Source organism: Podarcis melisellensis (assembly GCF_964234715.1).
Source record: "Podarcis melisellensis genome assembly, chromosome: 11".
NCBI lineage: Eukaryota > Metazoa > Chordata > Lepidosauria > Squamata > Lacertidae > Podarcis > Podarcis melisellensis.
Window position 1 is genome coordinate 39,275,657 of NC_138543.1, and position 27,034 is coordinate 39,302,690.

At 42.4% G+C, this 27,034-nt stretch overlaps 1 protein-coding gene across 1 annotated transcript in view; it reads left to right on the top strand.

Annotated features, from left to right (window-relative positions):
• ELOVL7 (ELOVL fatty acid elongase 7) overlaps positions 1 to 25,625 on the top strand; it is a 39,164-nt gene extending 13,539 nt beyond the window's left edge. Inside the window, exons 2-8 of the mRNA XM_081930046.1 lie at positions 9,499 to 9,588; positions 12,365 to 12,555; positions 14,372 to 14,452; positions 15,147 to 15,203; positions 17,200 to 17,305; positions 22,881 to 23,017; positions 23,952 to 25,625. Coding sequence (XP_081786172.1) covers positions 9,525 to 9,588; positions 12,365 to 12,555; positions 14,372 to 14,452; positions 15,147 to 15,203; positions 17,200 to 17,305; positions 22,881 to 23,017; positions 23,952 to 24,161 — 846 coding nt within the window. The 5' untranslated portion in view covers positions 9,499 to 9,524 and the 3' untranslated portion in view covers positions 24,162 to 25,625. The remainder of the gene's footprint in view (positions 1 to 9,498; positions 9,589 to 12,364; positions 12,556 to 14,371; positions 14,453 to 15,146; positions 15,204 to 17,199; positions 17,306 to 22,880; positions 23,018 to 23,951) is intronic.
• Positions 25,626 to 27,034: the final 1,409 nt, after the last annotated feature.

Here is a 27,034-nt window from a genome sequence, read left to right on the forward strand (position 1 = left end):
CTTTGGCATCAGTTGCAACATGAACCAGTATGTTCACAATTGGCTCAAGTTGACTTTCATCTTTATGATACAGATAGTTGTAGTTTGCAGAAACTGTCCAGCATTTTTTGTGTTGTATTCCAGTTAGCCCACTTTTTAAAAAGTCAAAGAGAACCCTTGTTTTGAGGGCTATTCAGGGGGGTAACTATTAAAAAGAAAAAAATTCTATGTACTAAATTCAGTAGTGCTTGAATCCTTGGTAAGTGTGCATAGGAGTGCGGTCAAAGTTGGTTGTCTTAACTTCCAGTGCAGTGAGAACGTCATTGTAATGGGGAGAGGGGAGTGATTCACTGTATTCTCCTTTTTATAGACCATTTTAGCTAGCAATGGCTGTGTTTGATCTTTGGGTGCTTTCATGTGTTTAAAACAGAGTATGAACTTGAAAAATCAACATTGGTAGAACACGCTGAATACACCTTAAAATATCTTTCTAAGTAGATGGAGGCATATAATTAAGGCCAGCTTGGAAACTTCCAAATTGGTAACTTCCCATGGAAGCAATTAATTTTAAACTCCTTCCCCGTTGCATGCATATATAAAACCTTTTATATATTGTCCATTTATGTAAATAAAAAGTAGGATGAAGAATGGCAAATGCATTTTGTGTGGGCTTTTTGAGAATATTTTTCTCCCTCCCTCTCCCCCTCTTCTGAACAATTACCATCCATTATATTAAATACATTGCACCTTCCCTCCTAAGTACAGTAATGTGATGGAGCTTTACTTTGATACCCTCCCCAGATGTCATTAGCTGATTTTGAGTGGTGTTCTATTCCCATTGCGTGCTCTTGCTCTTTACTGCATGCTATTAAAGCAACTGAGCACCAACAGTTTCTGCTTCCCTTCCTTCACCCCCACTTCGCCAGAAATGCCCAATGCCTCATTAGTTTTCATCAGGAATTTGCATGGTTTGAGATCCCTCCAACAACTGAAAGTCTTCTGCTCCCTATGAAAACTCCGCCCTTTCCCCCTTGCTGCCCTGTAGGCCCATCTGCCTCCCACAATATCCCATGTAATCCTGTATTAGCACTGATGTCCCAGGTGCTGCAGCCCTATTAGTATAATGTAAATCAAACTCAATGCATGGTTGACATGACTATTCTTGGTAGTGTATAGTTCCCTAGTGAATTTCCAGCATAGGGATGTTTTACTGCATCTTCACCTTTGTGTGCATGGGGGGAGGGAATGCTAATCTTTTTACAGAAATACTTTGATCCATTTTCACCAGCTGATTTACAGCTGAAAATTCCCTGAATAGTTTAGGCAGTCACACCTCATCCCATGTGTGGCTCTGGATTCCTTAGTATTCAAAGCAAATACCTCATTAAGCCTGGGCTCCCTCTTTGAGACAAATCTGCAGTTTCGCTCCTATCCCTAGTCACTTTTTGCACCTCTTGAATTGGATTTTCCCTACTCCAGTTCTTAAAATGTGACCTTTATTGAAGAATCTATTGATATCCTAACACACAGCCTGTCTATGCATCTACAGTGATACCTCAGGTTGCAGACGCTTCAGGTTACAGACTCCACTAACCCAGAAATAGTACCTCGGATTAAGAACTTTGCTTCAGGATGAGAACAGAAATCGTGTGGCGGCGGTGCAGCGGCAGTGGCAGGCCCCATTAGCTAAGGTGGTACCTCAGGTTAAGAACAGTTTCAGGTTAAGAATGGACCTCTGGAACGAATTAAGTTCTTAACCCAAGGTACCACTGTACTTCTATCCAAAAGTCCATAGAAAGTTTCCTTCAGCTTACCTGAACTTTTCTTTCCCCCCGTTTCATATCTCTTTTGCTCATCCTTTCCTGAAGCCCTGCTAGATGGTCCATTTGCTTCCTGTCACCTTTCCATCAGCTGCCCTTTCTCTTAGCTTCTGTTCCACACCTCTTGGTTCCTCTTACTTTTATGTTTCCTACGTGTCATTCTTCACCTGCCTCCCCTTTTCCCCATTGGTTTATAGCATATTCACTGACATATTCATCCCAAGTTGTTTGGATGTTCTGAACATTTCGTGCTATCCCGGATGACTGTCGAGTGGAAGAGTCTTTCTGCCAGTTTCTCTTCCATTATGCAATAAATGCTGCCTTATATTCCAATTTTGAATCTTTCACAATCAGCGTTCAATACTAAGCAGGTGCATTTTACACCTGGATATTGGCCACTTGTGAACAGATTAAGCTCCCCGGGCACCAGGATGGCTCCTGATGTTTCTACCATATGGCGATGCATGGCTGGGATTATTGGATCTAACCTGTTTTCACACACTAACAGCACATCCTGTAGAATTCTATTCGTGACATTTTATCTGCACAATCAGAATGAATTTCAGGAACCAAAAAGTCATGTTGAAAAATACAACTTTCAAGCCCCAAAATGGTAACTATACATTATGTTTTAGCAACTGTAAACCTGGTTTAAGGAGTTATTCAGTAGTTACATTATTGTTCTTGTTCTTTTCTTCTCGCTACCTCTTTTGCCAGATGCCTGGTATTGCATGAGGACATAGTCTTGAGTTCATCATTGGTATAGTACCTTTATAGTACCTTCTGGTATTTAAGTATGTTGTGATGTAGCATTTAAATGGCATGTATTTAAAGGGGGTGGCTGCTACGTAGACAAGAAGTAGGGACCAGTTTCTAGGGCTTCACTACCACCAACTTGAATGCATAGATTATTTTGACTGTCAGGGCGTGTGTCCATGTGATACTAGCTTAAGGCACGGCCACCTTTGTTAGCATGAATTTCAGAACAAGTACTAATTTGTTTCCAGTGTATCTGGTTTATAGTACCGTACATATGTTTAGGATACCAAAATTATCTTTTTAAAGGAACTTTGTGGAAAGACCAGACATACATTCCATAAAATTGAAAAATACTGTAGCACTTGGAAAGGGGGCACCGATTAAATGGGTTTTCCACAATCTTTGAAAAGGGTGTTTAAAACAATGAGAGGCTGATTCTGTTCCTTTTGCTGACACAGTTTCGAAGTTAGCTTGCTTTTCCCCCTGGGAAAGTGTTCAATTCCTTACATGCTTGAATGTTGCTAGGCAATTGCCTCTTTCATTTTGCTTTGGCTACCATTTGCTTTTCAAAAATTGGCATTGCTCATTTTTGCCATTAACTGTGTGACTAAAGCCAAGGGGGAGATGGTGGATGCAAATGGAGAAACTGCCTGTTCTTCTGGCACTAAAATGAAAATAGGAAAAGTAGATTTTGTTTTCGGGAGTTAGCTGTAGTGTGCCTGTATTTCTCCCACCCATGGGCAAGTAAGGTAGCTGAGCTTGCTTTTAAAAACACATAGAAAATAGAAAGCGTTAAACGCCTACTAACTCTTAAGTATTCCCTGCATGGTAAGATATTCCTGCCTGGTTTACGGGTCTGATATTCCTGTTCCTCTCACCAGCACCTTTTGTTCACTGGAGTGACACTTCTTTACAAATCAGTTGTACAGCCAATTTATTGCTGTTTAGCTGCCAAGGAAAGACAAGTTCTGTTCAAAAGTTGCACTGAGGCTAAACTTCAAACTCAACATTTTAGAATGTTGTTAGCTGGAAATTAGGAATGCTACCTGGGGCTGCTGACAGTGTTGTAGCCTAGAACACTGGAGGGCACCAAGTTGGTGAAGGCTGCCATACAGGCCTGCTTTAGTGTAGACTTGTATAGGATTGCATACTATTTTTTTCTATCATTTAGGTCAATCAGCTAAACCTTTCAGTTTACTAAAAGCTATTCTGGTCAAGTCAGGTAGCAGTTTTTTAACTTGTACCTGTGGGTCAGTGTGGTGTCCTCTACATGATTTTGGATTAAAATTTTCTTCTGTTCTGCTGGCATGACCAGTAACACTGACCAGTTTCACCCAGTAACACTGAATAAAGCCACTTGAAATTTTCCTAGCATGTTCTGAGACTCAAAGGCCAGCTCCAAAGGTAAGCCTTGCAACACTTATTTAAATTAGCAAGGCTTAGGTCTGCAATAGAGGGCGTTTCATAGTTGGGAAGAGCCATCACAGAGATGGTATCAGGTTTCCATTCTGTTCACTCCCAAGAGACAACAATCATATTTTGTTGTTGGGTAATGCAGGTTTTTGACATCACTTAACCAGTAGTCCTGTTTATTTGGATTTTTTTGTGTTTTTAACACTTTATATCCTGTGTTTTCTTACTGAATGCAAAAGTATAGACTACAATAATAATAAAAAATTAAAACAAACACCACAGCAACGAAGTGCATAAAGGGGCCAAAGAAAGAAAGAAAGAGAAAATTCAAAATGTCCTTGTCCCTAGTAGAAGAGCAGGTCTTCATTGGATGGATCTTAAGATTACACAACTCACAATGGCTTTAAAGGCAAGGAGCACTTTGAATAGGGCTCAATGCAGATTATATGTCTTCTCAGTCTAAATACACCATCCAAGGTGGTGCTGGTCCTGATGGAGGGTGAAATGAGAGTTAAGGATGTGCCTATGTGTCTCTCTTCTCCACCCTGCCCCAGGACCACCTGTGGAAAATAGTGAATGAGAAAGGGTTACATGACCTTCCTCTAGCATTTCTGATTTGGTTGAGATTGGAGCCCCTCTTCCCCATTATTCTGAGGTTTGATACCCTGCATTATGTCTTTCTTGGCCCTGGGGTCACCAGCCAACCTTTTGGGACCTGTGGGCCCATTTTTTATTTTTGCCTTGCAATGGCAGCATACACACATGCTGACTTTGAGTATTTTAAGGACACAATATAAGGAGAGATTTAAAAAAGAAGCCAGCTGTGTGGCACCTTCTAAGTAGCGCCTTCTGTGTGGCACCTTCTAAGTAGCGCCTTCTGTGTGGCACCTTCTAAGTAGCTAAGTACCTCACCAGGCTTGTGAGGTTTGTGGGAGCAGAGGAGAGGCAGTGCCAAGTAAACCCCAGTGTGGTGTAGTGGTTAAGAGTGGTAGACTCGTAATCTGGTGAACTGGGTTCACGTCTCTGCTCCTCCACATGCAGCTGCTGGGTGACCTTGGGCTAGTTACACTTCTTTGAAGTCTCTCAGCCCCACTCACCTCACAGAGTGTTTGTTGTGGGGGAGGAAGGGAAAGGAGAATGTTAGCCGCTTTGAGACTCCTTTGGGTAGTGATAAAGCGGGATATCAAATCCAAACTCTTCTTCTTCCTGAGAAACAGTCACTGCTGCTTGGTCTGTTTGAGAGAAAGCTGCTGTGGAGGAGTGGCTGGCTGAGTGAGCAACTGGAACATCTGATCCTAGTTCCCAGTGACTGCTAGGCTGTTGGGTTGGGAGAGATAAAAGGGGAGCCAGCTGTTGACGGTGTATAGACCCTGATGGGGAGCTTGTTGGTATGCTACCCACCTCTAGATGTGACCCTGGTGGTGGCAGCCTGTAGTGTGGTGCTGCAGAATCTTAGGACACTATTCTTGGGGACTTCAATGTCCATGTTGTTTCTGCCTTATCTAGACCAGCCCAGGATTTTGTGGTTGCCATGATAACCATGAGGCTTTTGCAATACATCCATGTGTCAGACACATGCTGCAGGATCTGGAAAAAAATAATACAGTGAATGGGGTGGTGGTGAGTTGTCGTGGATGGACCGCTCCCTAATGAGGGTTGCATTGCCTGTGACCCTCCCATCTACCCCCAGAGATTGATGGAAATGGAAGGATTTCCCATGTGGTGCTCCTGCTAAAGCCCTAGGTCCAATTTGGAATAGTGAGACAGGGAAGGCTATTGATGAGATTGCCCCTAAGCGCCTTATCCAGCTGCAGAGAGTTTGAGAGGCTCCTTGACTTTTTGAGAGCACCAGGCAACCAAGCAGGTCAGATGCCACAGGTAAGTCCTGCCATGAAAATGGCCTGGTTGAGATGCCAAGTTGATTACTACATGGCAGTGGCATCGGCCGAAAGATCATATTTCTCTCAGCCTTTTTCACACCTTTGGTGAATCGCCCAGCACTGATGCTGAGAGTAGAAAACTGGCTGGTTCAGAACAGGGTTGCATAATAGAAAAGGGGCCACTGAGTAGCCTGCTGGGAGGCATCTCTGTAAATCACTTTGAGGGCAAAATCATTCAGATCTGCGCTGAACTCGATGCCATGATTGGTTCAGGTCTGTTGCAGGTCCCTAAAGCACTGTCACTTTGTGGGATCAGTTTTTGACTGTTGCAGCCAAAGGATGTGGGCAGGATGCTTGTGGTGGTGAGGCAGACTGTGTGGTCTTTTGATCCCCACTCATCATGGCTGATAAAATCTAGTAACAGGGACTGACTGTATGGGTCCAAGGATAGTTAGTGCCTCACTATGAGAGACAGTTGTGCACTGCCTTGAAAGGGGTGGCGGTGCAACCTTTCTTGAAGAGGTCACAGCATCCGGAGGTTTTAGAAAACTGTTACCATGTCTGTAATATTCCCTTCCTGGGCAAGGTGATTGAGAGGGTCTTGGCCAGCTAGCTGCTGGTATGCCTGGAGGAAACAGGCTATCTAGTTCCATTACAGTTTGGTTTCAGGCCTGGTTTTGCCACCAAAAAGCCTTGGTCACCCTGATTAATGGCCTATATCAGGAGAGAAACATGCAACCCACAGGGGCGGGAGTTGTCATGGTGGCATTAGTCCTGCCTTCAGGCTCACTACCAGAAAGTTGTATTAGGGCTTGATCTAGACATTAAACCCACCCCCCAATTTTTTTTCAGGAAAACATGTTGTAAAGCTCATAATGGGAAATCATGTTGCCAAAGGTTCAAATCCTACAGCGCTATCTGGTGTCACAGTGTTATAACGCATTTAAAATGCTTTTTAAAAAAAACTAATGTAGCTGAGTCCTAGGAGACATTTGCTTGACTCTGTGGGTTCCCTTAAGGGTCCATTCTGTTTCCTATGTTATTCCACATTCATATAATATCATTGGGAGGTTTCATTCAGGGATTTGTAGCAGCACTCTCTCTTCATTCTGTCTGAATTGGGAAAGGCTGAGAAGGTGTTAGACTAGCGTATGTATATATTCTGAAGAATGATTACAAATTTAGAAACTCGTGGTAGGGGTGGAATATGTTTATCTTTAAATGGGAGCCACTCTCAGTAAGTACTATGTAGACCCAAATGGATGTTTCAGAATTCCAACTGATAAGTTTATATCTGTCGTGTAGGATCAGGCCCCGGGGAAAAATAGTTTCTCCCTGGGAAAGCCAGTATTGATGAGATCACAGCCTTGATCTGGAGTATAAAATAGTTTCTCCCTGGGAAAGCCAGTATTGATGAGATCACAGCCTTGATCTGGAGTCCTATAAGGGAGAAGAAACCCACAATGATCTTGCCTTGCAATCGCCTATTGATGCCCAAAGGAATTTGCTTGCCTAACACTTCTTATCTAAATTGATTAAGAGAAACAAGGCATTGATTGACTTGCACAGCACATAACCAATATTTTGAATACTCTGCAGCAATATGTAAATGCTGTCAATCATGCTATCTGGGTTGACCCAGCCAGATGGGTGGGGCATAAATAATAAAATTATGATGCTGATGATTAAAACTGTGATTGGGATGGTGTTTGTGAAATATTTTAGTTTGCTTCTTTGGAATGGCTTGAGTAACCCTTTCTTACATCATGGATTTGTTTTAAGAGCTCATTGTAAAATTCACAGTTCCACAGTACTTATTAATGAATTTGGTCATACTGAACTGTCTTGAAGTTTCAGGATGTTAACTTGGCAGCTCAAAGACTTTGTCCTGAGTTTGAAGCCCTTTTGGCATTGTGGTTGGGAAGCTGCTTTTATAGAGCTGGCAGTAAGATTAAGGGGACAAGAAAAGTAAAAAGACTTTGCTGTGCAGTGTCATGCTATCATTGCCGTTGACATCTTGGGCATACAGCGCTAGTGGAATTGACCCTGCTTCGTAAATGACTACCCGGTTAGGGTCAACGTTAGATTTACTAAATATATATATCTCACTTCCTATTACAAAAAGTCCCAAAGCAAATTACAACAAAGTAAAAATATAATAATAAAAATAATGTAATCATGTTAAAAACATATTCAAGAATGTAGTACTACTGTAAAAGGGTTCTTTTCCAACAAAACCAGTCCACCCTATCTAAGATGAACACCAAAATGAGACAAACATAAAAACAAACATGAAAGCAAGATTTCTTCCCCTGATAGGTTGGCTTTCCATTTTCAGGGAGATGTAGTCATTGAACTGTGAGCATTCTAGAATTCTTACAACCCTGTTAGAGGAGTTCTACCATTGGTTCCCTGCATATTTTTGATCTGGACCTTGTTTAGACATGAAAGAAGCAGAGAGTTTGGAAAACAAGCTTGGAGGACCAATTTGCATGGCCTCTTGGCATGGTTAGAGGAAAGTGGGGCCAAGAATCAATGCAGTGAGTTCTGTTTGTGTTGCTGCTTGCAGCTGTGTGAAAAACATACCAGCAGGGCAGGTCAACCCAGGTCAATGGAAGCCACGTTCCTGCCACTGATAAAGTGGTCCTATGTCAGGAGTTGCTAACCTTTGTTTAGCATGATAGCTGCTTGGCCAAGTCTCCAGGGTCTGTATGCTAGTAGTGGGTGTGGCCACACCCCATGCTTTCATGCACATGCACACATACACAGCTCTTCCCTCAGCTTTTCAGTACAGATCAGTTGATGAAAGATTATCACCTCCTCTCTGTTCTTAAATTGATCAATCTGAAGACCAGGGAGGGGGCCATTTGCATTCCAACTTGTTTTCTGGCTTCTGCCCACCCCATCACTGTCTACTTTCCTCCCTGTTTTTCTGCCACCAGAAGAATCAGTAGGATCTTGGGAGGGAAGCAGAAAATTTGCTCAGGGAGCTCATTAAGGATTAGCCAATCTTGAGCTAGTGGTTAGCTGTGATCTACATGGGTTGAACTGACATCCAGCAGATCTAGGGACACCCAGTACAGTCTGGTCTCATTATTATCTTTGCATTTGTCTACTTCCCCCACTCTAAATCCATACATAATAGGTTTAATGCTTAAGACTGCCCTGCCACTTTGTGGCTTCAGCAGATGGAAATGGAAAAGAAAAAGCTGAGCTTAACAACAGAGAAGCTTCTCTTTTTTCCACAGCATCTGATTGTAGAGTCTTTAAGTTGCACTGGTGAGAATAAGGGCACTCTGATATTATTAAGTTGATCTTCACCATAGTAGTGATCCTGAACACTCTGAAAGCCATGTCCATGAAATCCAGCAGGGCTTTCTTCTGGGTAACCATTTTTACACGTCAGGCATGTTTGTGTGTGTGTGTGTGTGTGTGTGTGTGTTTGGGTGTGCAAAGATGAAATTGTGACTGGGGTATGCATTGCATAAAATAGAAAATGAGGCTGATGTTAAATGTCCTTAAACTGTTGCCTAGTGTACACTACAATCAACTTGCTTCCCTGCAACAATTTCATTGACAGTTGTGTGAAGACTTCAACCCCCTTTTTTCTTTGCATATTTTTATATGTCCAATTTATTGCCCCTCAGGAGAGATCCTTCTCACCACGGTGGAGATGGCCCTAAACAATCTGACGTTGAAGGCTGCATCGCTTTATGATGAGTGGATTAAAGATGCTGGTAAGTCTTGCTCCACAGTAGTGACTTTCTGTTTTATGGTATTTAACAACAGCTAAAATAGTATTATTAAGAGTATCTATGTAAAACTGAAATGTGCAGTTGTTTGCCAGTAGGTCCTTGTGCACTTGGCTATTCCAGGATACGTGGGCATATTGGAAGCTTTGGGAAGGAACAAGTCGGGTGTTAATTTGGGATAATTGAAGATGGAACACAAAATGAGTAATCGATTGCACCAGATGTTTAACAAGTGAGAGATTACATGGTGTTGACTCACCCATGAGTTGCTTCCAGAGGAACAGGATTTAACTTTATGAGTTACATGTTGCACAATGTTTATCAGTCTTTTCAATGTACAGAAAGGTCATGCATACCATCTTACACGTGTATTACCTAACTGAAAAATGAATAAGCAGGTCTCTGCATCCTGTGATTGCTTGAGAGTGCAGAAAAAGCACAATGCAATACTGTCCAAAGGCCCATCTTGTCCAGAATCCTGTTCACAGTGACCAGCCAGATGCCTGTGGGAAGCCCACAAGCAAGACCTGAGCGAAATAGCCATCTCCCCAATTGTGATTCCCAACAACTGACATTGCTCATGACAGCGGAGGGAGCACATGGCCATTGTGGCTTGTAGCCATTGATAGCCCTTTACTGGGTGGTGTGATTGCACTTCTGGAGAATCCATGCAATGTTACTGAATTTGTGGATTCATACAGGCCAAGGATTTTAGGCACAGGATTTTACTTTTTGATGTTGAGCACATGCAAATCCATTGGATGGTTGTCACATCAGGAAAAAGGAATCATTTATTTTGTCGGTACTGTCAGATCCCTTCTACACACCTCTGGATTGGGATCCAAGCTCTTTGAATGGAAATGTGTATAACTTAAATTTAGGTGTTCTACAAGGCAAGGATTCTCAAAATACCAGAGTTGTTGTGGTGTTGTTTATTAAGAGTTCCACTGAAGTAGGATGCCAAAGTAATGCTTGTGCAACTATAAAATGGCACATAACTGGTTTCCAGTTTTAGAGCATTAGTTGTCTTGGAATAAGGAATAGATAACCATAAATTCGGGAAAATTTATGATCAAGGTGATGCCTCTACAGCTGTTGAGAACATAGCTGGATCGCAGCTCCATTTAGCCTAGCATCCTGTTTCCAAGAGTGGCCAGCCAGGTGAGTCCAGGAAGTCCACAAACAGGTCCTGAAAGGCACAGCACTTCCCCTCAGCATCTGGAGGGGCCAAATTATGCATGCTTGTTCACACACAGGGCCTAATGCCATGTTTAGAATACCCCAACAATATGTCAGCAGGATGTACAAATACTAATAAGCTCCACACTAATAAGCATCCTATGAAGACATTAACTGACGCTCCCAAAATTGCTTCTGGCTTTGTTTTACAAACATTCAGTCAAACATGAATATCGCATGTGAACAATTTGTGCATAATGTAATGCCTAGGAGGAAAGGAAGATGGTGCACTTGCGCACTTCTGCTATTCACAAATATTAAAACCTAGAAGGCACTGAGTGCCCTTGCTCTGTGTTTTCACATTCTTCCACAGAATACCAAGTTGTTTTGTCTCCAAATGAGTCTCCTTTATGAAAGTGTTATGATGCCCACAAAGAATACTTCTTGGATTACTGAATAAACTCAGTGTAAAGAAGACTGTATTATTGGGTATAGGGAGAGACCAAAGCTGCTATTTTTAAGCAGTGTAGCAATGAGGTTATTTAGGAATCCCATTTGCTAATGGGGGTAAATTTAGTACCTGTTTTTACGAGTATTGCATTTATGTAAAAGGGGAAAAAATGAAATATTCTTAGCAGATTGAGGATACTAATGTATATTATATACCAGGCACGTCCAACTTCCAAGAGACTGCGATCTACTCCCACTATAAAAAAAACTGGCAGTGATCTACCCATTGGATTGACCAGAGTTGTAGAGTTTTTTCTTGGGAAGCTTCATCAAAGTTGTTTTTAGGGAGGATTGACCAGAGTTGTTGAGCTTTTGGGGGAGGGGAGCAATTGATCGGGGTCCCGCGATTTACCAGGGACACCCAGTGATCGACAGGTAGATCGTGATTGACCGATTGGACATCCCCGTTATATGCCATTAATGATAGGGGTGGGTGTTGGACATTCTTGGTTATGTCCCAGTCATTGGGAGGGATTGGTGGAATATATACATGTCCAAGTTACTTCCTTTTAAATCTTGTAAGTATTTTGCTAGACTAGTCAAGTGGCTCAATGAAGGCTAATACTTTATTCTGTTTTGCCATTTGACAGCAATAAAAATACAGGGAATGAGTAAATCAAAGATCCTTCTGATGATTCTGGATTTCAACTGACCATTGGCTGTGCTGGGTAGTCTAGTAACATCAGGCAAGCCTGAGGTTGGCCACTGCTGAAGTAAATGATGCAACTCATCAAACACCAAAATAGTGGCTGCACTAGGTCTCAAATCTAGCCAAAATAGCAAAATTTAATGATGCATTTCAAGAGCGTGTGACTTCTGTTTGTAGTATTCAAGGAAAAAATAACACGGTCATGCCATTGTCAAAGGTTTCTCATTGTTGCAACTTACGGATGCAGGTAAGGTATGCTTTTTGTGTAACGTGGGGAGAAGCTGAGGTAAACAACAAATGTGCCTGTACAGGTGAAAACGTTCGTTTGAATGAACAGCCTATTTTTGCTTAATAATATACTTGATGCTTGATTAAGCATGGTAGCTGACTGACTTGGTCCCTTTTAAACTAAATCTCTTCCAGATCCGCGAGTCGATGGCTACCCGCTTATGGCCTCACCTTTTCCACAGACACTTATTCTTGGAGCATATATCTATTTTGTCACCAACCTGGGACCAAAGTTCATGGAGAACAGGAAACCTTTTGATTTGAGGCAATTGATGGTTTTTTACAACTTCATTGTAGTGGCTCTTTCAATTTATATGACTTATGAAGTAAGTATTGCCTAAGAATAGACTCATTATGCCGATTAGATGTGCACAAAGTTTTTTGTTTTGTTTTTGTTTTCCTAAAAATGTTAATGGGTTTCTGCTGTGGGCCAGATTGCAACACCAAAGTTTAGAAACACTTTCATCAAATCTGAATGCCACGATGTGACCCTTTGTTCCCAGGGAAAATTCATTGTCCCTCTTAGCTTTTTGAAGCCTAGGGACTGCCTTCTAAATCGTATTTCCCTCTACCAAAACCCAGCAGTTGGGAAATGCAGCAAATATTTCTCCCAACACATGAAGCAAATGGATGAGTCCACACTAGGCTTCTATCTCTACTCCTGGGGAAAGTGTGTGTTTGGGGGAGTAAGAATCCTCCTTCCTCCCTTTGTTAACTGTACACAAGTTCGCTCCCATCAACAACATTATCCTAAAAATGACGTGGCTCTGTAATATGTAAAGTCAAAGTTGACTAACCTGTGGGCCCTCCTAAATGGTGGACTTCATCTCTCATCATCTCCGATCGTTGGCCATGCTGGCTGGAGTTGATGCGAGTCTTCACAACATCCAGATGGCCACAGGTTTCCCGTTACTGTTCCATAATATTACTGGGCAGAGTAGAAGGACCTGGAGCAGGCTTCGCAGGCTTCACACATCCAAGTTCCCACAGTGACAAGTGAACAAATTAACCAGGCGGTATCTCTGCATCTCTTCTTCGCTTCCCTATATTTATGAGGAGCCAGGTGGGAGAGGGGACTATTAAGCCCCATTCCTTACTATTTCTGCTGGGTAAAATCCCTGTATAGTGATGTCACCTCTGTGCCTGGCTTTATATATATATATGAGGCAGTAGATGTATGGACAGGGAAGCGCAAGGTATATTTTGCCTGTGAATTGGGAACCTAACTGGGAAGTTATAGCTATAGTTAGGTGAACTATACCTGTAGGTGCAGGCTGTTGAAATAAGAAGCATGACTTCACTGAGCATAGGAAACTGTCTTATACAGAGTTAGACCACTGGTCCATCTAGCTCAGAATCATCTTCTCTGGGTGGCTCTGTACGGAGGAGACCTGTTACATGCAAAACATGTTCTCTGTCACTGAGCTATGCTATGAAACTGCTTTTGTGACTTTATATTTTTTTCTTGGTAGATACCTGAAACAGTCTTTGACTTCCGGGCTGTCTTGTCAATTTTTTCTTCAGTGACGGCACTTGATCCGTGTATCACAAAAATTGCTTTCTTTTGTAATGCTCATGGTGATCTCCATATTATAATTTTTGCAACCTTTTGTTTCAGTAGGATGCTCCTGATTATACAGCCTTGGTAATACGGATCTAAATGTTTGCATACCTAAAAATATATTTAGTAGTTTCCCTGCCAAATGCACCTCTGTAAAAATAACGGACAACAGAAACAACTGGAAAAAGAAATAAATCCACTTCCAGTTACTATTAACTTTGCCCGGAATAACCTCTTTGCTGCCCTAGTGACAGGGCGAGTAGCTTTTTACACACCTGTTGTGATAGAAGTAAAAAAACAAAACAAAAAAACCCCCTACTTCTGAACCCTTTAGATATACAAAGTTCATGGTGCCCCCCCCAATTGCATAATCAATGTCTCTTTTTTTTTTTGACTGAACACTATGTATGTGTATTGGGCCAATCTGTATAATCTAAAACATACACATGGATTGTGTTCAGTCCCCCCCAAAATTGAAACATTGATCCTGCAATTGGAAAAAAACACCCCTGAATTTTGTATATATAAATAAATTATTGTTACTGTTATTGTTATGAATCATTATCTTCTTCCACCTACAGTTCCTTATGTCTGGCTGGGCTACAGGCTATACCTATCGCTGTGACATAGTTGATTACTCCAGGTCACCTATGGCTCTAAGGGTGAGTCATGAAATGACTTTGTTGTGGTTCACAAAGTTCCAGGAATGTGTGTTATCATTTGACTGCATTGGCTACAACAGAAGAGTTGCAAATGAATGTGTGTATGTATGTGTAATGAAAAGAGCAGCCATGAGAGGCATGGACACCAATGCAGTTTTTTACACACATGCAGAAAAGATTGGCTGTGTGTGTGTGTGTGTGTGTGTGAGAGAGAGAGAGAGAGAGAGAGAGAGAAAGAGAAAGAGAGAGAGAGAAAGTTTAACTAGCACCTTCCCATTGCATTGCAGAAGTTTTAAAAAGGTGTTTGTCGGCACTGCATGCTGCTGTGTAGGAAATATACAGAATCTCCACTCTCTGTGTGTACAGTTGTACCTTGGTTCTCGAACGGCTTAGTTGCCGAACAAATTAGTTCCCGAATGCCACAAACTCGGAAGTTGCACCTTGGTTTTCGAATGGTTTCAGGAGTCGAACGGACTCCCGGAACGGATTAAGTATGAGAACCAAGGTACCACTGTATACCCTCTTGTGTTTCCTTGGATTGTATCACCTGGTGAATGGTGATGAGGTGCACCATGAAGCTGTTGCATATAAATTCATCACCGAAAGCTTGAAAAACCTTCATAAAGTTCAACTAAGGTTAGATTTGGGCCCCATTATGTTTTCAGTTTTTAATGCATCTTTTTCTTCTCTGCAGATGGTTCGTGCCTGCTACTTGTATTATTTCTCGAAATTCATTGAATTGCTAGACACGGTAAGCATGATCGTAGAATCTAACAAGTGAATGAGGAGCACCTTTGTATACAGTGGTGCCTCGCAAGACGAAAATAATCTGTTCTGCGAGTCTCTTCGTTTAGCGGTTTTTTCGTCTTGCGAAGCAACCCTATTAGCGGCTTAGCGGTTTAGCGGCTTAGCAGCTATTAAATGCTTAGCGGCTTAGCGGCTAAAAGGCTATTAGCGGCTTAGAAAAAGGGGGGGAAGCGAAAAAAACCGCAAGACTCGCAAGACGTTTTCGTCTTGCGAAGCGCATCGAAAAACGGAAAACCCTTTCGTCTAGCGGGTTTTTCGTCTTGCGAGGCATTCATCTTGCGGGGCACCACTGTACTTCAGATTGTTCTTTGCGTATTATATTTCTCCTTCGCCATGAGGTGGGGTTGTGTTAACTCCACTGTGTGGATGTAAACTTTCCACGTGCTGTAATTTATTTGAGTGGTGAGGACACCTGGAGAACCTTTTATTTTTTCTTCCTCATTGAGAGAAGCAGGGAAGTTTGTGTGGGTGGGAAGGATTCCATAATAATTGCTTCCCATAGTGATGATGTCTGTAGTTTAGTCAACTATGTTTAGCCTTCAAGTTTCTAAGACTTTGTTCATGGAGAATAAGGCTCTCAGTGACTACTAGTCACCATGGCTACATTCTCTCTTTACTATGCCTCAGAATACAGTGGTATCTCAGTTCTCAAACATCTCTATTGACAAATGTTTCCGAACCTGAACACCAAAGACTCGGAAGTAAATGCTTCCATTTTCAAACACGCCTCGGAAGTCGAACGGCTTCCCCTGCTTGTTTTTCAATTTTCTCAGTTGAATTTGCTGACAGCCCTTTGCACCTCAGTTTTCGAACGTTTCGGAACTTGAACAGTCTTCTGGAATGGATTATATTCGAGAACCGAGGTACCACTGTGCCAGTGGCTGGGAATCATTGGTAGTGTTCTACGCAGATCCTGCTTCTGGGCTTCCTGGGGGCAGCTGGTTGACTACAGTTAGAACAAGTTGTAGGAGTAGATGGGTACTTCAGCCTGATCCAACAAGGTTCTTCTCAGATTAGTCTCTAAGAAATCAGTGCAGTGTTTATTGAGCTGATACATAGCTTGCAGTATTGCACTACACTCTCCACTCCAAAAAAACAACAACAAAAAAACAACCCAGTAGCAGATGAGCTGTGGCTAGAACAACAGCAGCACAAGGCTGCTTTCCAGACAAACCATGTGAAAGTTGGTATGTCATTTTAAAATACTGGACACCAGTGCAGCGGCAGAGCAAGCCGATTGGGCGCCTGGGACGGCACATGTGCCTTGCGCCCAGGGCCGGGCCAGTCACCCGTGGCGAAGGGCAAGCTGGAGCACTCTGTGGAGCCTCCGAGGAGTCTGCCTGCCTCCTCCCCCTCAGCTGCCCTACAGCTGAGGTGGAGGCGGCAGGCGGACCATTTGGGGCAGCGCGGAGCCTGCAGGCGCCCAAGCCACCGCGTCACTCCCAGGAGAGACGTGTGGCTCAGGCGCACTGCAGGCCCCCCATGAGTACTGCCCAGCATTTTGTCACCCCCCTCAGAGGTGACACTCGGAGCAGCCCGCCCCCACCGCACGCCCTTCGTCCACCCCTGCACCAGTGTGTGTGTGTGGTGGGGAGACACACAGTGCAAGTGACAAATCACAAGGGTGCATTGTGAGCAGATTGAGCTGTAGATTGTGTGGAAAAACTGGTGTTCTGTTTACTGTACTCCAGTGACTCTGAAACCACCTGCATCTTCTGTAAAACAAAAGCCAACAGATTATTTATTTATTTACTCTAGCAACTATTTTGGGCAGTAGTATGTGTAGTCAGTACTAATAGTCATGGAACGGCAGTGTGAATAAATGCATTTTTATACATGCCATGAAAACATGATGAGCTATTCAGCGCACAGACTGAATTGCGCATGCTGCTGACGTTAAGTGTGACTTGCAGTAATAATACCTCTTTAAATCGTTCCAGATCTTCTTTGTGCTCCGAAAGAAGAATGCCCAAATTACGTTTCTCCATGTATTCCATCACACAATCATGCCTTGGACCTGGTGGTTTGGAGTCAAATTTGCTCCAGGTAGTTCCGATTCTAAATTGAAACTTGCTTTTATAAAAAATACAATGTTTCTAAGTGGAAATTTGTTTCTTTCTGCTGCTTTATGTATGGGGGTTTCCTTAAAATTCTATGCATGCACCCCACCTGCTTTAGAAAGTCATGTATACGTATCAACTTTTCCCAGGTAGGTGGTGTTGGTATTTCACTCTGCAAATTTTGTCTCTGGCTGGTTCCTGCAACTGGGTAGCTAAACAAAGGACAACTTGCACAAGGCTTTTTGTTTAAAGTGACACAGAGGAAAAGGCAAACAATACAAAGATTCTGAAGCAAGTGTATCATTTAAACCTATTAAGGTTTCTTACTTGACTCAACACATTGACTGGTTCCAGCACAGAATTAGGTGCTCTTAAACATATTGGCTTAAATTAGCATAGGAATGCCAAGCTCTCTGTTAGATTAAGAACTTTGTTTTTCTCCCGATTTTAGCTTTGCAGCTTTAGCAGTTTATTGATAGTGGCGTTTGACCAGTAGTTCCATCCGATTTCTAGTTTCTTTTCCCACCCTATTATGTAACCCTTGAATGTTCTCAGGCCCAAAATCCCTAGCAAGCTGAAATCTTTTGGAAGCATTAGCATAGATGCAACAAGTTATTTACTTTGAATTATGCAAACCCTTTTTGCATGTTGGTTCGCCTTCTCTGCCTTTGAAGGGTGCCTGTCGAAACTGGAAACACCTGGGCAAAAAAAGGAGGTACAGAAAGGAGAGCAGTGGGGCATAGGGAAAACTATAGGTTTTCCTAACTTCCTAACACAAAGACCATGTAAAAAAAAAAAAAACCCATCTAAAGGTTGCATTGTGCTTTTACAGGCGTTCAGAAGACTATTTTATTTTTTAAAAATTAGAAGACAATTTCTGACCCGTGTTCTATTGCCAGATTACTATTGTTCTCAGATTCATATTAGCTGCATGTTGGGACTTGACACGTTTCATAGATCGCTTCTCTTGAAGGGGTGGGGGTGGTAGATGGTAATAATCTGGACATCTCATCTAACCTGGGGAGCCTGCGGCAGTGTTGCCTTGGGAGAATAACAGTGTTAATAACAGTGGTAGTAATGATGATGGTAATTATATTATTAATAATATAGTGTCATTAGTTTATTCACTGCCTTCTACACAATTGACTCAAGGAGATATACGGTGAAACAGCAAAAATAAAGTTATTATCACAGCAGATATATTTAGAACAAGACAAGTTTAGTTTTCATAAATGTGTGCTCTCTTCTTTGGAAGGCTATATTAGATCTTGACAAATGAAATAATGCCCTCTATTATCCCTTGGAAGAGTAGTGATGTCTTCCATCCTATTTACTCTCCTTTTTTTGGCTTTTAAAAATGATTAGCTTAATGCTGCCTAATACTAATTTATGTTAATCCAAGTGTTTGCCATGAGGTCTTTTTTAAATGGATCTTTCTGTGGACAGAAATTGAGTACTTTTGAGTGAGATGTCCTTGTGTTAATCAGCATTGTGAACCCTCCCAGTTAATGTGCTTTGGGTTTTTTGCTTTTAAAACTTTTGGCCTTCGTTATAGGATAGTGGTCGTCCAAAATGGCAATAGAATCATCCAAAACATCACAATGGTCCAGTTCCCACACTACAGTAAACTAGTTAATAGTTTTACCATGAAGCTGCTGATCTGGCCTCCATGCTTAGCACTTAGGAGAAACAAACCTGGCTTAGGTTAGAATTTGAAGTAGCACTAAGGAGATTGTTAACTCATTGCAAGCATTTCTGCTTGTGTAACGGAATGATACCACCTCTCCTTCCTCTTCATGCTGTTCTGGGCTTCTCTCAAATGCCTCTGCCACCAATTTGGGCAGGGGAAAAAGCCACATTGTGCTAGCAGAACTTGTCACACTGCCTCCCACTAGTTCAACTAGATAGGGGAATCTAGCTCCAAGTGTTATGTCTGAACTAGAAATCTCCCCCCCCCCCCCGCCGGAAAAGATGACTCTCAGTAAGTCAAGAACGAACTGTGACCAGTTCAGACATAATACAGTGGTGCCTCGCAAGACGAAATTAATTTGTTCCGTGAGGCTCTTCGTATAGTGGTTTTTTCGTCTTGCAAAGCAAGCCCATTGACAGCTTAGCGGATTAGCGCTATTAGCGGTTTAGCGGCTTTTAGCGATCAGCTGATAAGCGGCTTAGCGGCTTAGGAAAAGGGGGGGGAAAGGGAAAAAAACCCGAAGGAACTCGCAAGACCTTTTCATCTTGTGAAGCAAGCCCATAGGGAAATTCGTTTTGCAAAGCGCCTCCAAAACGGAAAACCCTTTCGTCTAGCGGGTTTTCCATCTTGCGAGGCATTCGTCTTGCGGGGCACTACTGTAATAAGTAAGGGATTATCATTTGCTCTTCCTTGCATGTAGATGGGAGAGAAAGCATTCCAAATGGGTAGCAAATATTTACTGAAGGAGTAGCTAACCTGTGGCCCTCCAAATACTGTTGGGACCCAGCTCCCATCAGCCCCAGCCAGCCTAGCCAAGGATCAGGAATGGCAGTGGAGTTGAAGTCCAACATCTAGAAGGCCACAGAAAAGTCACACCTGGTTTACCATGATGTGAACAAGGTCAATAACTGCTAGTTTGTGGCACAAAGCAGAAATAGTCATCCACTTGCATCCACCTGAATTTTATCTGTAGTCTTAGTTGAGTGCTGCCACAGCCCAGATTGATGTACCCAATAGAGGTTTTGAAGGAGTGGGTCTTCTGTGGAGTGCATGTCTTATTTCGCTCCTTGGGTTTGATGGGCTTTAGAATAAAGTGAAAAGTGTTTGATAATAAGCAGTTACCAAGAGGAGAACTGCACCCCCCCCAGTAGAGAACACAGTGTGTTTAGATCTCATTTGCGAAACGACATTAAAGAACAGGAGATCCTTTCCATACACTTTGCATGTATTGCCCATAAGAGTTAATGCCACTATAAGCCAGCAGTAAAACGTTTAACAATATTCCCTTACACACACACACACACACACACACACACACACACACACCCTCAAGTTCTGTGTGGGATTATTTGGCAGGCTTCCCTGCTTGAGTAATTTGGATATTCCTGCTAAACTGGCTTCATGAAAATGCAAATCCTTCAGGCACTGTTACATATCAGTAGGTTGCGAGTCTCCATTTTTGGCTTAGGAGAGATTGCTTTTCTGGTTTCTGCATGCGAGTTTTAATTATTCCACAGCACACACACAGAGAGATGGTTTCTGTCATTGCAGTTTATGTGTGATGGATGTGACTCTTTCTTGTGGTAAGGTTAGGCACTTCAGAAATTAGGAGAATCTTCAAGGCTGCCAACCCAAATACATAAAGCCAACTGCCCTTTATTAACAGAATTTAGTATGCAGTATTTTGCACAAGTCCTATGTGTCAAATGTGGACCACCCTGCCCATTATGATGAAAACCACCAAATTATATTGTTGCCATTTAAAAGGGGCCAAGTGTCAGTTCTCAGTAAACTAGTTTTGTAATCTGGAAACTGCTTATGACTCTTTTCTAGAGCGAGACTTCAGCCTCACTCAGCCATGGGGGAAATGCTTGCCTGAGTTAACACTTGTGTTGCACCGACCAGCTACTTTCCCTTGATTTTTTGTTTATTTAAAAAACCTTATTTAAATCTTTTAAATTTCATAATCAAAGATACATAAAACAATTTATATATAAAAAACACATTTATTTCTTGTTTTGATTAACTGCTTTTAGATGTCCTTAATTGCTTTTAAATGTTTTTGATATATTTTTATTTTAATTGTATTATTTTACTACGATGTTTGGCGCCCTGGGGGAAAATAGTAATTTAATTAATAGTACTTGTTAATAATAATAGACTTTTTAAGCACCACATGCCTTTTGCTCATACAAGCTGCCCATTTGCTTGTGCTGCAGAGGGAGGAGCAATCAAACCAAGAAGTGCTTCTTCCAAACCAGGACATCTATGGTTGCCACCTTTTGGAACGAGACAGGATATTAAGCCAGTTGGTTTAATAGTATGGCTTGTTCCAAAGCTGAAAATGAAATGGGAAACTCTGGTTAATGATACACTTTCTGGATTTATTGTTTGTACCACAAAGGGTCTGGAAAAGAACTTGTTCATAGCTCTGCTGTGATTGCCTGACCCAGGCAGTTAATGCTTTCTTTCAACTTTTTGTCTATATCAACTTACTTTTCTCCACTTTTAACTGATGCACCAGTCTGAAACCCGCATGCATTTCCAGAAATGAGAAGTGCTGAACACCTCGAAGTTCATGGTTGTGAGGCAGCCTAAACAGGGGCAGGAAGCAGTGAGAATGTGAGTTTGAATATAAAGATGAGGGTATGGGAGAGTGAGTTAGGGAAATCTTAAAAATATGGCACAAATTATGTAAGTTAGCTGGAAATGAATCCAAAGGAGCTTGGACCTATTCCAAGTGTGTATGTCAAGATTTCCAAAACTGGTTCAAGTTCTTATCTGAAGACAGTAATTTCAGAGTAACATAACTAAAACAAGTGAGGACCTGCAAAATCAAGCTCAGCATTTATTTTGCCTGAACAGGTGCAGATTAGCTGCAATTTAAATACCGTCCATAGGCTGAGGACAGAATTCCAAAATTAGGCCATCATCCTGTGTCTCAGCATTGCAGGGCAGGAGGCACACCCAGATTGATTGATTGATTATGTTACTGCATGTGAAGATGTTGATTGCAGTGTTGAACCTGGATTGGGGATACTAAACTGTCACTAAACTGCCTTCAGCCCCGAAGGTACACTCTTAAACCATCTTCCGAGACAGTTGACCACTTGCCAGCTCTCAACCTAGCCCAGGGGCAGCTAATTTGGTTCCCTCCTAAGGTTGCTGAACTCCCTTCCTCCCAATAGCCCCAACCAGCAAGGATGATTGGTAGGGATGATAGGAGTTGGAAGTCCAGCTCTTGGAGGGCATCACAGTAGCTTACCTCTCAAGGTTACTTTGAGGATAGAGTGGGTGGCATATGTGCTGCCCTGAGCTCCTGGGCGGAAAGACGAGATAGTAATGTCATAGGAAAATATATATACAGTATAAAGCATGACAGTCCGTGGACTTTCCATACTAGGTTTTGATTAGGTACAAGGATATTGCTGTTTCTACTGAAGTACTAGAGGGCTCCAATGCCTGCTTTAATGTGTGCAGAGGGCTTTTAATAAGAGCTGTTGCTTCTCTGTAGTCTCTCCACCCCAGGAAGATGTAGAGCGGGCATAGAGGCTCTGTAACAACAGAGTTGGCATATATGATTAAATCCATAGATACATTTACAGCCACTGCATGAAGCTTCTGCCTCACAGAATTATTTCTGTTAATGACAGCCATGCCATTATGGTTGCATACAAAGCAACCATAATGAATTATTTCTGTTAATGGCAGCCATGCCATGCCATTATGGTTGCATACAAAGCGATCACAAGGTTACCAGAGACAGCCTCAAGTCTTGCTTTTCTTTGCCTCATATGTCTGATTTGTCCCAGATGATGTACTTTGGATTGGTAGTAGATTGTTTCAAGACTGGATTTTGTTCTACTCACAGGTGGCTTGGGAACATTCCATGGTATGTTGAACTGTGTTGTGCATGTGATCATGTACACCTACTACGGACTCTGTTGCTTGGGACCAGCTTACCACAAATACTTGTGGTGGAAGAAGCATCTGACGACTATACAACTGGTGAGTAACTTTCAGAACACATAGGGGAAGGTTGAATTTAGGTAGAGGGACCCCTAGCCATTAGGTCCAGTCGTGGCTGACTCTGGGGTTGTGGTGCTCATCTCGCTTTATTGGCCGAGGGAGCCGGCATACAGCTTTCAGTTCATGTGGCCATCATGACTAAGCCACTTCTGGCGAACCAGAGCAGTGCACGGAAACACCATTTACTTTCCCGCCAGAGCGGTACCTATTTATCTACTTGCACTTTGATGTGCTTTCGAACTGCTAGGTTGGCAGGAGCAGGGACCGAGCAACGGGAGCTCACTCCATCGCGGGGATTCGAACTGCCAACCTTCTGATCGGCAAGCCCTAGGCTCTGTGGTTTAACCCACAGATGCATATGAATGCTGTAAACGGCTGTGAGCTAGCTGAACTCATTGCATGTCCTGTGCACCCTGTTTCCTGAACTGCTACCATTTAGCCTGACCTCGCAGAGAAGATTAAAAACTCTTTAGCAATGGGGTTTTGGATGCAGCAGATCCAAAGAAACATCCAATTTGGGGGCTGCCAGGAACTCACCACTTGCCTAGCCAAAACTGAGGTCTCTGTCATGGTGAAAACCTTTCAACCATTAGGACTCTTCTCCACCAATAGAGGCCCTCAGAGAGGCACCCTAGCTCCTTCTCCACAATTTATGGGGTGGTGGTAACTGTAAGTAAAGCAAAGTAAGGTAAAGTAGTTCCAGTAGCCTGCTTTGAGAGCTGAGCATCATAATACCCTCGCCTCCCCATCGCCAAGGATGTAGAACTAGTTCCGCATAACTATCCTTACTTACGTTTGATGCTTTACACAGAAAGTTTCCTCCTTCGTCTGCTGCAACTCCCCCCACCCCACCTCCACTGTGTGATTAAAGCAAATACCTAATGATTTACTATGTTGTTTTTTTCTGTTTTAGATCCAGTTCATTATGGTTACCGTCCATATAGGACAAATCTACTTTATGGATCATTGCCCATACCAGTATCCAATCTTTATGTTCATCATCTGGCTCTATGGCACTTTGTTTTTAATTCTGTTCATGCACTTTTGGTACCATGCTTACACCAGAGGCAAAAGACCCCCCAAGACTTTACAAAACGGCATTACCAGAAACAAAACTGAATGAAAGATTCTGCCACAAAACATGATTGAATGTTTTGACTTGACAATCAATATGCATAGGTGTACAGCACACATTTGTTTTATATGTGGTTTTCCAAAACAAAACAAAAAACCTTGTATTTTTACTATAAATTATTTGGGATATAATCTTTATGTGGGAGGGAGGGTTAATCTAATGATTAAGAAGAGGCACTGACCTGAAATTTTCAGCACCAATGTATATATTTTTTTAAAATGTATGAAATAAGTTAATACTGAGTTGCACTCTTGGAGATGCATATGAGTATTCATTATGGAAATGAAGTGTGCCTGATAAGTATACAAAAGTACTTTGAACACTGACAAAGATACAATTGTTTTGGGCTGGTGTTGTAAATTACTAAGGTCTAAAGGCTACTCAATGAAATGGAATTCAGCTTATCAACTATAGACCTCATTGTCAAATACAGCTACTGTAAACATTAATGTATTTTATAAAACTGTACCATATGAAATACTATGACTATTTAGTCTTAAAAATGACTTTTGTAATTCTAAGGTGCCTTAGGGTATGAAGGAGGTATTCTTGGAAAGGGGAACTGGTTGCAACGATAATCTCAAGCCTCTTGTTTGAGGGACAATGGTTGTTGCCTGTACCCTGAGCTTAAGCTTGATTTGAACCGAATCATATGTACTTGAGAATATCAGTACCTATGGGTTGCATGTTTCAAGGAAAACTGAAGATGGAAAGAAACTTCCCTTGGATTCTGACCACTACTTAACATGCAGTTAAAATAATTTGAATTTACTGATACTTCCACATGAATGTATGTTAGAATTGGGCTGTAAAATGATACAATGCTTATATCTGTGTATGAAGGACTATGTACTGCACATCTGGAGCTAGTATAAACTCTAAGCCCCAAAATGTAAAACATCAAGTTAGTTCCTCTTTGGCAGGAGTGGCAATTCTGTGGTGCTACACTTGCTGCTAAAATCAGTCCCAGCTTCCGAGCCCAAGTGTCAGGGATGATAAACAACAGCTGGAGACCACACAGGTTGGCTACCTCTGTTTTGTAGACATGCATTTATGCAGGTTGAGGTTCATGTTGCAAAAAATAGATCCTATGAGAACTCTGACCTCCACCTCTTTTTGAAAGGCTAACCCTGTCTCCTTAGCAGTAGTTAGAACACATTCTTCACAGGCAAAAAGGGCCTCCCTAGGTTTTGTCCCTGGCATCTCCATTGAAGGAATCCTGTCAAGGGAAGGACTCCTGTATGAAATCCTAGAGTGCCAATAATTTTTTTTTAAAAAAATTAATGAGTTTCTTACAAACAAACAAAAAGAGGAAAAAGGGGCACACACACACACATAATATAAACATACATGTTTTGGTTTAAGGGGGGGAGTAAACAATGAATATTGTATTACATCCTCACCAACTTTCGCATTCCAAAATATAATAAAGATCACCCATCCTTCAACAAACTGTTTTAATATACAATTCATTTTCTGCTCTTTCAACATGGCTCAGTTTATACGTACAAGGGAAATTATTCCTTCCTCTCCATAGATTGAAATCAACATATTTCCTTCTTTGGGCAGGATAGTAACCATTTCACTGTACACATCCTCTAAATTTAGAAACACAATGAAAGGGCTTGTGGGTTGGTTTCATAACCAGTTGTTTGATATTGTCTAAACCTTGATTCTAAAAGATTTAGATTCTTTCAAGTAATCTGCATGGGGTGCAACACCAACATATATGTTATACATATGAAAACATAAACAGTACTGAAGTAGATGAGCCAAGTAGTTTAGTTTCTGTGTAAGGCAGGAGACAAATTATAGCGGTGCAAGGGTATTGCAAAGCTGTGCCTCCACTGCCACTATCTGCACCTAAAGGTAAAGGTTAAAGTAAAGGGCCCCAGGATGGTTAAGTCCAGTCGAATCATGCACCTAAAGATACTACGGAGCTGGAAGAGGTTGCAACATGGGAACTACAGTGATCAACAGTTGAATGAGAGGAAGAAACCCGAATGGTTTGTTTTGAAAGGTTTTTATGTGAAATTATGAATGGCTTTTTGCCCTCTTGGTAATAGAATAGGGGCCACCCGGTGGATCTGAATCCCGGGAGATGCATTACAGACGCACGGAATTCGCTGTCCACAAATTGTAGTGCCGGTGGTTTTAAAAAGGGCCTGGCAGGGAATGAGGCTTCCAGCGACTATTTCATGCCCATGATGAGAGGCCGTACCATATGGCTCCGAATACCAATTTGCTGGGAATCGCAAGGAGGGGCCAGTGCTGTTTGCGCTCAGGCCCGTAAGCATCGGGTTTAGTCAGCCAGGGTGCAAAAAACAACAGCCCCGCCGCAGGAATGGAACAGCGGCATAAGTGACCTTGGCTGCGCGGGCGGCGGAGGCACAATAACGTGACTTGCCCGCGGTGTAATGGAAAGAAGCGCGCGAGAGAGCCACCCCCGCCGCAGCTGCAGACCCTGGAATTCAGAAGCAGCTCCCGCGGCGCGGCGCTCCCTGGCTCCGCTCCAGCAAAACATGCGCAGGGTCGCCTTCCGAGTTTCCAAGAATTCTCAATCAGGGCACGTTCTGCTTCTCCTCCCAGCCCGCCCCCGCTGTTGCCAACCGGTAGTAAGGGAGAGAAAGCCCATTGGCCATCACCCTCAGCTATGCAAAACGAGCCCTTGACGTTGAAGCACAGCCAATCAGCTCTTTGCGTTGTGGGGGACGCCGAGAGAAATAGAGGTTATTTAAATATATGCGTGTGCGTGTAGAAAAGAGAATGAGACTGGAGGGTTAAGACGCGCCCCTTAAAGTGCCACCCTCCAATCGGGTGCGTCCCGAGTAGCCACGTGACCTCAACACGGCCCAATCAGG